Source organism: Eutrigla gurnardus (genome assembly GCF_963514095.1).
Source record: "Eutrigla gurnardus genome assembly, chromosome: 4".
Taxonomy (NCBI): Eukaryota; Metazoa; Chordata; class Actinopteri; order Perciformes; family Triglidae; genus Eutrigla; species Eutrigla gurnardus.
The window spans coordinates 19440227-19454848 of NC_139918.1; the positions used below are offsets into that span (position 1 = coordinate 19440227).

The window sequence follows — 14622 nt, forward strand, 5'->3', positions numbered from 1 at the left end:
ATGAGACTATCACCTGATTAATATAATTATCTACATCTGTGGCTTTCTCCCGACGCCTGCTGTGAGGTTTTATCTCTGGAGGAAATAGATTTAAGTTATGTTAAAAAGAGACCTTCACATCACTGACCCCTCTGTCATCATTTCTGTTACTAACCTCCCAGACATCCCCAGAATAACGTAGAAGTGGGTCTAAAAGTTGAACAACAAATACAATTCAGGTCAAAGTTGGGACTTTTCTTCACAGCAGACACGCTGGCTTGTTAATGCAGGATGCACAGGTGTCATCAATAACTTTAATTAGTAAGGTTGCTTTCATTGCAGTCAGTCTCTTGGACCTGCTCACATGCATGCTGCTTCACTGAGACGGCGACCATGACACCGCTGTGCTTTTCCTGCTCCATCAACGTTAACTCTACAATAACATTCAACAAATTAACACCCACATGACAAAGCGTAGACCCGTGATAAATAATGCAAATAAAACATTTCAATTAATCGAGAGAGAATATGAACTTCTCGTACAGCGTTACCATTGAGAATGACTGATGCATGAATGCTCCTCTGTATTAAAAAGGCAGCGCTCGCATCATTTAGGGTGATGAGCTAAAGCTCCACAGTGAAGTTGGTCGAATTTTAAACAAATTCAGGATATAAAGCAATTCCCAGGTTGAAAGTAGGACACTAAAAGGTTAATTTATTTTGAAAATCTAATTTGTAACCACATTTTCTGGCAGAAAACGACAAAAACAAACAATTTATGGTGTTGGGTAAGCAAGTCATTCAGGGAAAACTTCAAAATCAGTATGACCAAATGAGGGTTTATCAAATTATACACTTTATTGAACTTTATAGGAAACATACACGAACAAAAAACCGACATCACAACAGGCATAGAAAACAATGAACATTTACAGCAGCAAACAAGCGTAGAAACCGTAAGATCTCGTCACTTTGGTGAATCTCTTCTTGGTTGGAGGCTTCACTGACTGGAAGAGAAAAGAAAACAGCAGCGTAAGTTACCATGGCGACGTACACCAGTAAGAAGTGAACCACTGTCGTAGGACTGAAAACCCATAACCATGAAGTTACCTCACTAAGCCCAAATCCTGCTTCCTAGTCCAGGCCTCTGGTGTCACCTCTTACCTCTTCATTTCAGTACTGTCAGGGTGTCCGTTAGTGTCTCCGTTGGCTTTGTGAACGCCGTTGGACTGACCATCATTCTGCTTCAACTTCTTCACCGTGCCCTCCTTCACTGGACTATCCTCTGGTTTCCTCTGAAATACAAGTCGGGTTCGTTCAAATGAGACGATGCTTTGCGACACTTTTGGATTCCATTTAAAATGAAACATCTAGCTCCGTCACCTTCTTCCGGACCAGGTGGGAGATGTCCGACACTGCAGCTTTGGAGGCGTGTCCGTTGGAGGAACTGACCTTGTTGGTTGATATGCTGCTAATCTAAAAAAGGACAAGAAAGAATATCATTAAGCCAATCAAATCATTCTTATGTAGGCAACAAGCTAACATTCTCATAATATGCACACCAGACACTTAGTACGAGTATGTGACTTACCTTTGAGGTGGATGAGGAGTCACCAGTCTGTGTGGTGGAGCCAGGGAACGCAGAGGAAGTGGAGCCTCCATCCTGACAATGCATTAAAACTCCGCTTGAATATATACACAAATATACACCATCCCTGCAGCCTCTATTGATATGCATGGTTTTGACATCACAGACCCCTCCCAACTCACCAGTTTGTCCTCTCCAGCCTCAGCAGCAGTGCTCCTTAATTTCAGACCCTCTTTGGAGTCGTCCACCTTCTCCTTGATCTCCGGCAGCAGAGCCTTCAGCTCCTCCATCTCCTTCCTCTCATCCGGCAGAGCCTCCGGGCCCTCGGCCTTGTCCAGCAGCTCCTGCAGTTTGTCTGCGGCACAAAGTGGGAGCGTTGGTGTTCACTTCAAAACATGGAGGCACTGATCATATTAGCCATTAGTACATTTGGGGGGGGGTCGGCTGCCACACTTTCACTTACCCAGCCTGCTCTTAATGACAGAGATGGAGCTCTCCAGTGCCTCAATGGCCTGGCTGTACTGGACATCCAAGTTGTAGGTCACACCCAGCTGGTAGTGAGTCTCGGCCAGCAGGCGGCTGTCTGAGTCCAAGTGCTTCTTCTGCAGCTTCAGACACTCCTGGAAATCATCCAACGCCTGCGTGTAATTCCCTGGAAGAAAGGCAACAACTCAATACATTTTTCAACCAGGAAACAAAGGCAATTTTAGATTTAAAAAGACATCTTTTACTGTACAGTCTGAAAGTAGTATTTAATGTTGAAACTTAATTATTTTCATTGATTCATCTGTGGATTATAGTTGTTTAGCATGTATTATTTCAGAATATATTGAACAATAGTGAATATTCCCATAACTGTCATTGCAGTTTGCATGAGAAAGTTGGTTTGCCCTTGACTGCTACATTTAACGTTTAACGTTTGATACACAAACTTCCTGGTGTGAGCTACAGTCTCAACAACCTAGATTTTATGAGCATTGAAGGCTATAAAAACAGCAGGATGAAGAACTATTTGACCACTGAACGCCTACGTCTTCAAGAAAGTTAAATGTGTGCAAAGCTGAAGATTCATTGAGCAACTTGTACCCGATTCAGATGAAACTTCACCCAGTTTCAAGTGAGCCTGGGCCGCCATGAGTTGGTCCTCTTTGGTTTCTTTCCTTGATTTAAAACAAAAAAGGGGAACGTCGGTTAACTTGGATGCTGTAGCTAAAGCCTTGATCATGGCTCAGTAGACAGCAGGTGTTTCCACCACGTTACCTTTTGTAGATGACTTTAGCCAACTCCAACATCTCCCAGGCGAGCTGTAGGTTGCCCACCTCCTCGTCGTCACTGTCCTGAATCACACGCAATCACAGATTCAAGACACGTTCAGCCAAGCCCGTTTTGACGCGTCCTTGAAAACGATTGGACAATTACCTTCTCAGCAGCGTCGTCTCCTTCGCCTTGCTCTTCTGTGTCAGCCTCCATGTCTTCATCACCTTCCTCCTCCTCCTCCTCTCCATCTGAAACAACAACATGCGTTTAGATAAAACGGGACAACGTATCATTACAACCATCAGAGAGCCATTTGCAATCAAGGTCCGTAGTTAAGCGAGAAATCACCTTCCGTTTCTTTTTCCTTATCTCCTGATTCTGTCTCCGCTTCCTTGTCATTTTCCGTCTCGTCTTCGCTTTTATTCTCCCGTTTCTCATCACCAGCCTCCTCTACGCCATCCTTCTTTTCTTCACTCTGCTTCTGTGCGTCTTTGCTCTGCTTGCCTTCAGCCTCTTCTACGCCATCCTTCTTTTCTTCACTCGGCTTCTGTGCGTCTCCGCTCTGCTTCCCTTCAGCCTCCCCCGAGTCTTCGTTTTTCTTCTCTGCCATGGCGTCATACACCTGAACCCTCAGCTCGTCTCTGGTTTTCTCTGTTGAAGGCACAGAGACAGGATGAGCAGCGTCAACTGCTTCCCGAATAGTAAAAACAAATCCACAAAACACAAGAAGGGCCACAATGTACACAAGTCCCCCACCATCAATGTTTTCTGTGCTGTCAACTTTAGAGTCCTTGGGTTTTTCTTCATCCTCCTCCTCCTCCTCCTCTTCCGGTACTCCTTCCAGAGCATTACCCAGGACCGAGTTCTCCATCCTACAACAATCAAGTCATTTAGGTGTACATTTTCACAAGTTTCCGAAATGCAAAACGACTGATGAGACTTCTAGTCATGATTTTTTTTTTTTTTTTTTACCGTGCCAGATCCAGCAGAGCTTTCCCACACCAGTAGAAAGCCTCTCCACACTCGTCTGCTGTGTCTCCGTACTTTTTAGCCCTGAAATAAAGCACTATCAAGTTGTCATTTCAGATTTTAAATCGACACACATATAACTTGTTCTTCCCACATCGGTCGTTCTCAGGTTCATTTGAAAACATCTAAGCGTCACTGCTAACATGTAGTTGGCTAGTTAGCTGCTGCTGTCACACTTAATGAGTTTGAACCTCCAGCGGTTTCTTTTGTGCGACAGTTAAACTCACAGCATGCCGCAGGCCTCTTGCAGGGCGCCCACCGCCTCCACCACTTTCCCCATCACCAGCTGCTTCTTGCCCGTGCCGATTAGCTTGTTGGCCTCCTCCATCTAAACCGGACATAAGAGAAAACCAATTATCAATATTACGACCCAAAAGTCGAACCCAAACACAACACCGACCGCCTTCTACGTGGACGAACAGTCCTACATTAACAAAACACATACTTTGTCCGAGAAATGACAGCCGAATCGTTAAAAGCTGCGTCTGTTGGTTTGTGTCTCCGCAGCTCAGAGGGGACGGCTCTGTTGTTTCAATTTGGCGCGAAATAATCCTGTCCTTTTTCCGGTCGATTTCTGTCGGGTCTGTAAACCAGCGCGGGAGATTTCTTAAAGGCACAGAGCACATTTAGACCAACGCAAGTTCACTGCAAGTGTTCCCACTTCTACTAAACCCAGTATCCAAATGAAACGAATTGCACATTAAGAAATAATGTTACTAATTAAAACACAAATACGAAAAAAAAATACATTCTTGAAAACTCAGCCTATTACAATAACATCTAATATTGATTATTTTCACAATAACAGTTTATTGCAGGTCATTTTTATTTCATTTTTTTTCTGGATGTCATGACAAACAAGGCAGACTAGCCAGTTAAACTGGTTAATGCTACGAAATGAATATGTAGACCTGCAATGATCTCTGTTATTGTGAAAATAATAGGGATGGAAGTAAGATTATATATATTATTGCTGAGTTGTACGAATGGGCTATATGATTCTTGCCACGTCATGATTATACTATGGATTTTTTTGTATTTATGAATATGATTAATTACTTCATCATGTCTAATTTATTTGATTGTGAACATTTTGTGAATCCATAACAACTACTACGACTAGGCCTAACTGATTTTTCAAGTCAATGGGTTGTTGACGGTGGTATATGGGGACAAAGTGGAGCCAGCAGGAGTTCAGAGGGGAGCTGGGCGATCCCTGTCCCGTCACAGCAGGACATGACAGCAGCACACACACACACACACACACACACACACACACACACACGCACACACACGCCTCATCAAGACATGTCTGGACCTGATATCAAATCAACCTCCCACTGAGACAATCCAGCTTAATCCTCCTCACTCTCTCACCCCTCGAGACAACAGCTATAATTTTCCTGTAAAATCTACCAACACAACAGTCCCCAGCTCATTGAGCTCACATTTCTTTCAATCAGAGACAATCAGATTGATTGGGAATCTTCTTGGATGCATTTATTTGAAGTAAAATATGATATTAAAGATGATTGAAGGTTTTACTAAACTATTTTCATAGTTTGCCACACTGTTTGTACTCACCCTGCCCACATTTTCACCGGTAGAGAGGACAGTAGTGTATTTATATTGTTATGGTCTGCCATTTTGGGTCATTGGCTTTCTTGCAGAGATTTAGATGAGAAGATTTGACCACTCTCAACATTCAGACCTGGTCTGATTTTTGAGTTGTCTTGTTACATTTTCATTTAATTTCCTCTTGAAGATCTGTTGCTTCCATTTGCTGGGTGTGTTAGAGCTTTTAACCAATACACTTTTGACTCAAAACCCCAGAGAGCCGTGATGGGCTATATACCATTAATCCATGACTGAACAAACACGTGAAGCCTTTTAAATCAATGCATACCCTCAGGTAAAACAATCCCACTAATTTGCAACAGTTTATCATCCATTCAAAGGGTTTTGATTATTTGCATGGCTCAAACATCCGGTTGCTCTGGAACCAGAGCGGAGAAGATGCACTAATTATGGGCATATTGTGAAACAGCAGATGACCACAGGGCAACGTTTGATCACTAGCCCACCACGGTGCTTCAAACAGGAGGTTATTGTGTGTCCCCCTCTTATCTGGGCCCTTGATGCAGTGTCCATGGCAACGGCATGCAAAGACATTGCTTGGTGACAGTGGAGAAAGGAGGCACAGTGCAGGAGCTGTTAGAGCAGATCATAGTCTCCGCTGTCCGGGTTACAGAGACTGAGCTTAAGTAATATTCTCTAAAAAACAATACAAAATTCATTGCATCTGTGCTCAGAGAGTTGATTTATAATAGAGACAGTCATATAATTAGGAATTTGGCATTAGGGACTTCTCATTGTGACACGTATTGTGAAAGATTACAGACTAGTAGAGTATTTTTTGCCCATTTAACTATTATGAATATATATTCTTCAAACATTATACATATTTTATACATAAGACACTCTTAACAGGGAGTAAAATGCCAATTGAAATTCTTTGTTCATTATGGAAACTGCTGCCAGTGTGAAAATAGACAGATTGCTGTTCCTCAGCCTCGTCACTAAGTAAATATACATATTGCAAGGAGGAAATGAAAATGAAAAAGGCTTTTTGTAGACCACGGGATATGTACAAGGTGTTGCAATAGTGCACCACCCTGAGAATACGTTGCATTATAGATAGAAAATAGGAGTGACAATCCAGAAATCATGGAGGAAAATGCCTGCACATGTAATTCGTAATTTCAAACATGCAATGGTCTCAGTATTTAACTAATATAAATTCTGTATATTGCATTTTATTTACCAACTATTTATATGTTTGAAAAATATGTGTGTGCTGGTACTGTTGTTTTGATCTATTTGGCAGAAGGGCTGCTTCTATTCTTAACATCGGAAATGTGTTCCCTCAGTTTATTCTGCAGTGTCCTCTGGTGACAATTCACCATCATAATGTAAAACACTGTTAGCAGCGCTGCAGTGTAGCAGAATGTAAGGTCATGTTTATCATCTGCAAGGCGTTCTGAGGACACAACACCATGGCAGTAGGCTAAACTATACTTAAGTGTAAAATCGGAGCCGTCTGCTCAGTACACTTCACTCTACAAAATAGCAAAAAATAAATAAAAAAATAAAGATATATACTACTCCCCGCGACCCTAAATACAGGATAAGCGGTAGACAATGGATGGATGGATGGATATATACTACTTCCTGACAGGGACAGTTAATCAGTAATACATTAATAAAGTCCCAAGACGCTGCCAGAGAACCAAGGTTGCAGCAGCAACATGAATGTGCTGTTTAACGCCTAATCATGTTGACAATGTATTGGCTCCACATCCTAGGTTGAATCATATGATGAAACCTCATGACTCTGTGACCCCGTCAGGGTCGCAGCTTGGCTTAGGGAACGTCACACACCATTAAAAACCTGCCCTTTTTTGTTCTTGTTTTAGACTCATGCTACCTGCTAAATACATCTGATGAGTACATTTGGATATAGAGTTTAGGTGTCCCACAGGTAGGCTACTACTAGATGAGTGGGACACTTTGACAAGGAAGTGTAGATTTCCCAGATGCCCCTGTTTCCTCATCCTCACTGTGATGTAGTTTCGCAAAAGCATGAGAATTCCCAGAAAACCCACCAGGAAAACTGCAAAGTCATGCTGTGTAGTGGGAAATTTGTTGAGACCGGGCTGACTGGACTGGGTCGTAGTCACGTTCTGTATGGACTTATCGCGAGAAGTGAGCCTCGGTATAAATCCCCGCCCGGTCGAGTTTGTCAGCTCCAGCACTCTCGTCTCCTCCGTCCGTTGGTGTGTTGTTATCAAGGCTCAGGTACGTATTATACAATATACATTCAATTCAGGCACTTTTACAGTCATAGTCTGTTTTATCAAGTGCTGTTTTGTTCGATTTATTTACGGGTATTTTTATCACAGTTCAACAAGTGTTTTTTCTTCAAAACCGTGATCTTGTTCATTCTGAAAAAACAACTCGGTTTTCTTTGCGTTTTGAGAGTCAAAGAAGAAGGAAAAAAGACAGAAATGACAGTAACGGACGGTTGTTAGTGGGATGGCTGATCCGGAACCAAAGCGCAAATCTCAGGAGAACATTTCGACATGTCTCTGCTTCAGTTAATGTCAGAACTAGTGAGATACCTATCATAATAATCTTCACCTAGTCTTTTAACTTTTTAACCTGTAAATGTACCAAGATTATATGAAGGAAAAAAAACACACACACACACACACACACACAAAAAAACGGTCACACTAGATATCCATATGCGGAAACACATGAGTTAAAAGTGGAAATGGTTCATGGTTTCGGTTGTTGCCAGTTTTATTTGCATATAGAGGGAACACATGAAGACATGCTTTATAACCAAACTTTATTTGCTTTAGCTTTGATTTTTTTTAACAAATAGCTGAGTAATTGTAATTTTGTTAAATATGTCAGAAAATAATAAAAAATAATTATCAGTCATCATTTCCTTAATTCCAAGGTGATGTCAACAGATGTTTTGTTCAGAACATCAGTAGGGAATAAGGGGAATGTTTGGTGTTATTGTACAGTTGTAAATTAATTATCAACTTTTGATATGACAAATTAATTAATGACTATTTTATGTTTTATAAATTTATGGGTTTTTAAAACAATTTCTGGCACCAGTTTCTCAAATGTGAGAATTTGCTGCTTTAAAAAAAAAAAAAAAAAATTGTAGAATGAATATGTTTGGCTTTTGGACTGTTGGTCAGATAACAGCAATGTTGTCACCGTGGAGTCTATAAATGTGACATTTTTCACTGTTTTCAGACCATTTATATCCAAAAAACAGTCGGTTTGATATTCTATATGAAAGAGGAAGTGTTGTGGTTTATCCATGATTGTACACACAAAAGAACACATGCAGAGCTGTGATTTTAGGAAGTTTGTGTAAAACATAAACGATTCCCTTCTCCTGTTGTCCAGTTAGACTGAAGATGGCTGCAGGCAAGGCACAAATTGGAAAGCTGGCTCCGGACTTCACAGCTAAGGCGGTGATGCCAGACGGACAATTCGGCGACGTGAAGCTGTCAGACTACAGAGGTACACTTCAACCAGTGTCTCATCTGCTGTTGAGCGGAGGACACGCTTTGATGATGCTCCCTTCTGGACGATGGCTCACTGCTGCTTTGTGATCTCACAATATATCAAACACACATTAATTTGCACTACTAAAGACACGAAGGAATTAGCCTGTAATTCCTGTAGGTGCATTGGCACATGACAAAACGCAATAGTTTAATTTGTTTTTAATTTCCTTTGTTGCAGGGAAATACGTCGTCTTTTTCTTCTACCCACTGGACTTCACCTTTGTGTGTCCAACTGAGATCATCGCGTTCAGCGATGCCGCCGATGATTTCAGGAAGATTGGCTGTGAGGTCATCGCTGCTTCTGTTGACTCACACTTCTCCCATTTTGCATGGTATTTACAAGCTTCATCATTCGCGCGTTGATTGTGTGGATTCACTCTTGCAAACTCTTCACTTTTTTTCCTTGTTTGGTTCATGTTCTCAAAAAGGATCAACACGCCACGAAAGCAGGGCGGTCTGGGCTCCATGAAGATTCCGCTGGTATCCGACACACGGCGCACGATCTCCACAGATTATGGTGTCCTGAAGGACGACGAGGGCATTGCCTACAGGTACGGTTAACAACGTGGTGTTTCAGTGTTCGTTGCTGTTGCTTCTTGAGGGAAATTGTACACTTTTTGTTAATATATCATTAAATGCAGTGACTCCCATCTTCGTTTACCGCTCCTTTCTGAGTCTTACGTCTTTGTAGACTCACAAACGACACTTTCTCTCTATTTCAGGGGTCTGTTCATCATTGACGACAAGGGTATCCTGAGACAGATCACCATCAACGACCTCCCAGTCGGACGCTCTGTTGATGAGACCATGCGCCTGGTCCAGGCCTTTCAGTTCACTGACAAACACGGAGAAGGTAAGTGCCTGCTGTGACATACTGCAGAAGTTAATGGGACCGTAAGTAGGATTTGGTGACACCTAGCGGCGAGGTTCAGGATTACGTCCAACTGAATACCCCTCTGCTCACTGTAGCATATATAATTAGTTTATTAAACTCTTCTTTTAATGTGAGATTTCAAGATTGGTTGATCTATGATATCTCTCAGCTCACTCATCATGACCCAAATATAGTTATATTGATAATTTAACCGTTATACTTCTAACCACAAACCAGAGTCGTTAACGTTGCAAAAAGAATTTACGACAGATAAAGTCAGAGGACAAATACCGTAATTATTGTATTCAAATGAAACTGTTAATGTTCTTTTCAGCGCTGAATCGCTGATATTCATATGGACTTTACAACGTTGATAAATGATTTTAGACTCAAAGGAGGGCAATAAATTTAACAGGGTCTCGCATAAAGAAACTTGACATTATGCAACTAAAGGTTTGCTTGTTTCCCTACTTTAACCCCAAGGCTAGATATATCTATGTATACTGTATCCGTGCGTCACATTGGCACAAGTCTTTACTGTTTCGTCTACTGGCCCAGGACTCATTACAGGCTTATCTTTTCAGTCTGCCCAGCCGGCTGGAAACCAGGAAGTGACACCATCAAACCTGACGTCCAGAAGAGCAAAGACTTCTTCTCCAAGCAATAACAAGCCCAAGCCAAGAGTCTGCCGCCTGCTATAGGAGATTTCATTTAGAGATTATATTTCCAGAGAACAAAACATTTATAAGTGGTCCGCTGTGTCTGTGGAGGAGTGGCTAGGAGACGAGTATTCACAGTCAACATGCTGTGTGTGTGTGTGTGTGTGTGTGTTTAGTTGTCTGTAGAGTGAGTAGTGCATAATGACCAAAGTACATCATTGTGTAATTATGTTGTGGTAATGTATGCTATTTTCACCGTCGGGCTGAGCTAAATGTCTGTTTGTTCTTTCGTGTCATTCCCTACTATTGTTAGCTGCAACGAACCATACAAACGGTTTTATTGGCACTTCTTTAAATTATTATGTATGTCTGTTTACAGTGAACAACATGTTCTTTCATTACAAATAAAGAATACATTTTATAACTCACCTATATATTATCAATTACAGTAGATAGTCAAACAAAAAAAGGAAGAAAAAAATAATACAAAGTATGTAAACTAAGATGGAGATGCTGAATTTTGTCCATGTATAATAACACTGAGTCATATGTGATGTTTAAAATAAAAATGCTTTTTCTAACAGGTTACCAGCTGCTTAATTGTTTGGCTGCTGCACACTTAAATGAGAGTTGACTCATTGTTCCGGTTGACCAGCTGTGTAAATGTAAACATACAGCGGACTTTCAGGTTGCTCATTGACAAACTGCTGTGATTGGCACTTTGCAGTACAAGGATAAATCAAGGAATATTTAAATAAAATGTAATATAATCAATATTTTGAATTATACTCAAGTAAGTACCTTGTGTTAGCTCTCGTGTATTTTTATTTTTAGTATATTTTCTCTTATGTGAATCTTACGTGACTTGAAATAACACAGAACGCTACCGCTGAACGTCTTTCATAAATGGACTTCCGGTTATGTACAGAGACGGCCATACTTTTGGCGGCACCGAATGATATTCGGGCTAATGTTTGAGTAATTTTAGTGTTTGAGTTACTTTAACGTCCACCTAAACTTCAGCGTAATCTGTTAAACCTTAAGATAGACGTATCGGGACAAGAAAGGTGACATTAGTGTTATTTTAACGTCTACTGTATTAGCTTAAAATTCGCCTAGTTAGCTTGGTTGATTAGACGTTAGCATTAGCATTAGCGATACCTCGGCAACAGAAAAGGAGAAGATGGCTGCTGGGAAGATGTGCATCAGGAAGCCCAAGGAGGGAACATCCGAGGTTTGACCACACCACATTCTAGCAAAACGATCACATGATATGTTTACCATTTTAATTTATCATATTGTACAATTGTGAGTCCATGTTTGACACGATTTTCAAGTCCACTATGGAGGATACCTGACGGAGGCAATGGCGCCATCATGTGGTCTTCAAGTTACACGTCAAATGTTTTCTCGTGTTGCTCAACGTCCGTCCGTTTTGATGTTTGAAAAGTGGACAGGGTTGTTCCTGAATGACTTGAAAACAGAGCAAGAGTCCCTGGTCTTCGTCAAGAGGATGATGGCTGTGGCCGTCTCCTCCATCACCTACCTCAGAGGGATTTTCCCAGAGGATGCCTACAGATCCAGATATCTAGAAGGTGACCACAAATTACCATAAAAAGCCTAGAAGTTTAGGAAAATCTGAAATATTCATGCAGAGGCTTCATAGGAATAGATCACAATTCGTTTCAAACTTTCCATCACAAAAGGCCTGTTTTTAGTAATTCCAGCTAATATATATGCTGTTTTGTTGCCATTTGTTGTCTGCCATTTCAACAGATTTGTGCATCAAAGTTTTGCGTGAAGACTGCAACGCCCCTGGTGCCACCAAAGTTGTGAAATGGTAATTATAGAATTCCCACCTTAACACTCCCAGAATATACAGTAGTAGTCTGGCCACAGCAGCACACTCAGCAGCAGAAGTAGGACGTCAGCAGTGATGATCAGCACTAGGCGGCTGAAGGTTGTTTTCATCCTGTTCAATCTTGAATGTTACAGGATGATGGGCTGCTTTGATGCAATAGCGAAGCAGTATGTAAGTGCATCCATGAATACTTTGAATTTGTAATGTTTCATCTGGTCTGCTTTTTTTAATTTTATTAATACAGCCCCTTAACTTTACTCTTTTTCAATGTCTTAATAGCTCCAGATTGTATTCATTGGGGTGAGTTGTCGTTACAGCAACATTGATAGTTAACACAGCTATGTAGAGAAAGTAAACAGCAATAACTCTGTATACGTTGTTGCAATCTAGGTGTACACCAATCCAGAGGAGCCTAACGTAAGTTCTTTCCTAAAATAATGAAACATTATATGTTAAGATTATGAATAGAAACACACATTTCTCAACATTTCTCTTTTTGCAGTGCATTATTGAGTCATACCAGTTCAAATTCAAATACACTGAGATGGGCCCAGAGATGGACATACTCAGGTTGGGAAGGACTTTCGATGTTTGCCTCTTTGTGTTAGATATTGCCTCCATCTCTGATTGAAATGATGATGATATGACCTCTGTGAAACCACAGGAACGACGACGTAGAGGTGCAGGTGACGTTGGAGGACACCAAGAAAGCCTCAGTCCTGCTCATCAGGAAGCTCTTCCTGCTCATGCAGAACCTGGATGTCCTCCCCGACAACGTGCTCCTCACCATGAAGCTCTACTACTATGACGACAGTAAGACGCACTCACAAATTGATTAAGAACTTAGTGTTTCTTGGGTTGCACGGTGAAGACATCTGCTCTCCTTTTAAAGTCACCCCAGCTGACTACCAACCACCCGGCTTCAAGGAGGGTGAAAGTGACAGCCTCTGGTTTGAAGGCATGGCGGTGCACTTCACGGTGGGTGAGGTGCAGACGGCATTTCACACCCTGAGAGTGCGCGTGTCAACGGAACAAGGCCGGCTGGAGAAGCTTCAAGAGAAGAACCTGAGGGAGACAAAGCAGGTTTCTCAGCGCAAACCTCGAGAGAAGAAAATGACCAAGGTGGGTGCAGAGAGAGAATTATTAAAATGCCACTTTTATTCATAAGAGCATTGCCTCTTTCTTTGCTGTTGTCATCTTCAAAAAAAACCCATCTAAATCTAGCTCAATCGTCATAAATCCTGTCAGTTGGTGCAATTTGCTTTAAGTTTATTCTAATTGTCTATAATAAACACCTGGTTACAGGACCCGCGTAAGAAAACATACAAGGAAGAGGATCTGCCTTCTGAAGATGGTAAGCCCGCTTCCACTGTAACAAAACTGTAAAATGTATCAAAGGATTTACACATTTGACTTTCCTTTAAACAGAGTCTGCACAGTTCAAGAAACCTAAAAGACCCATGGCAAAGGTATAGTATATAGACTAGAAGCATGATTATACAGTGGAAACCCTTTTATAGTAAACACTATATGTGGATTATTATTATTATAACGTTTTTATTATTTTTTTTATTGCTAATGCAGAATAATTTAATTGAAGTTTGTATATTTTTTACAGAATTTACTGTAATATGATACAGTACAGTGCCTACAGGCTATATATTTTGGGCTGTAGCATGAAATAATATTGTACTGTGTACAAATACAACATCAGTAGTAGTCTACTAAGCCACAGCTTGGTGGTGGTTTCAGTAAACTACTGTTCAAATTTTAACAGACATGAAAATTTACAGTAGGCTGTCATTGCCTAATACAAAAATAAAATGTATACATTTTCCCTTTATATTGTCGTGTATGAATATACCACAAATGAACATTGTCGGTGGACTACTTGATTGCTATACGATATAATAAGTTATATATTTGTATAGGAATGATTTTTTGATCCTAAGCATTAAATTACTGTAACACTATAAGCGGTTTCCACTGTAATAAGAGTATGCAGGTTAAAGAAAATGAAGTATGAAACAAAGCAAACTGGACAGGTGATTATCTTTTTTTGTCTATCTTAGAGAAATCCAGCTGCCAAAAATCTGTCAAGAAAGAAAAGAAGGATTTAGTCACAACATAACACAAAACTCTCAGCAATGTGAACAAAACAAAGTATTTCTCAGTTTGATTGCAATATGACACACTGTTTAATGTTATGTTACAAT

At 40.8% G+C, this 14622-nt stretch overlaps 3 protein-coding genes across 4 annotated transcripts; 2 read left to right on the forward strand and 1 right to left on the reverse strand.

Annotated features, from left to right (window-relative positions):
* Positions 1-818: 818 nt before the first annotated feature.
* On the reverse strand, positions 819-4430 carry LOC311012125 (protein HGV2-like). Of its 2 annotated transcripts, none has more exons than XM_084007461.1 (14): positions 4299-4430; positions 4081-4181; positions 3797-3877; positions 3581-3696; positions 3173-3475; positions 2987-3066; positions 2828-2904; positions 2654-2727; positions 2031-2219; positions 1750-1922; positions 1571-1642; positions 1363-1455; positions 1144-1274; positions 819-986 (listed from the first exon to the last, which is right to left on the reverse strand). In XM_084007461.1, the coding sequence occupies exons 2-14, from the start codon at positions 4179-4181 to the stop codon at positions 980-982; spliced, it is 1497 nt and encodes a 498-aa protein (XP_083863587.1). In that variant the 5' UTR covers positions 4299-4430; the 3' UTR covers positions 819-979. The 2 variants fall into 2 exon arrangements, with proteins under 2 accessions (XP_083863587.1, XP_083863586.1); XM_084007460.1 differs by having other exon boundaries at positions 2987-3072.
* A 3256-nt stretch (positions 4431-7686) lies between these two features.
* On the forward strand, positions 7687-11131 carry prdx1 (peroxiredoxin 1). Its single transcript, XM_084008784.1, has 6 exons — positions 7687-7711; positions 8853-8965; positions 9191-9344; positions 9441-9563; positions 9735-9865; positions 10471-11131. Exons 2-6 carry the CDS (start codon positions 8860-8862, stop codon positions 10551-10553), a joined length of 597 nt encoding a protein of 198 aa, XP_083864910.1. The 5' UTR covers positions 7687-7711; positions 8853-8859; the 3' UTR covers positions 10554-11131.
* Positions 11132-11614: 483 nt separating this feature from the next.
* Positions 11615-14613, forward strand: zte38 (zebrafish testis-expressed 38). The gene is made up of 12 exons (XM_084007047.1): positions 11615-11779; positions 11996-12140; positions 12322-12385; positions 12541-12577; positions 12686-12706; positions 12797-12823; positions 12909-12976; positions 13071-13219; positions 13299-13528; positions 13712-13760; positions 13835-13875; positions 14479-14613. Exons 1-12 carry the CDS (start codon positions 11729-11731, stop codon positions 14524-14526), a joined length of 930 nt encoding a protein of 309 aa, XP_083863173.1. The 5' UTR covers positions 11615-11728; the 3' UTR covers positions 14527-14613.
* The last annotated feature ends 9 nt before the right edge of the window (positions 14614-14622 follow it).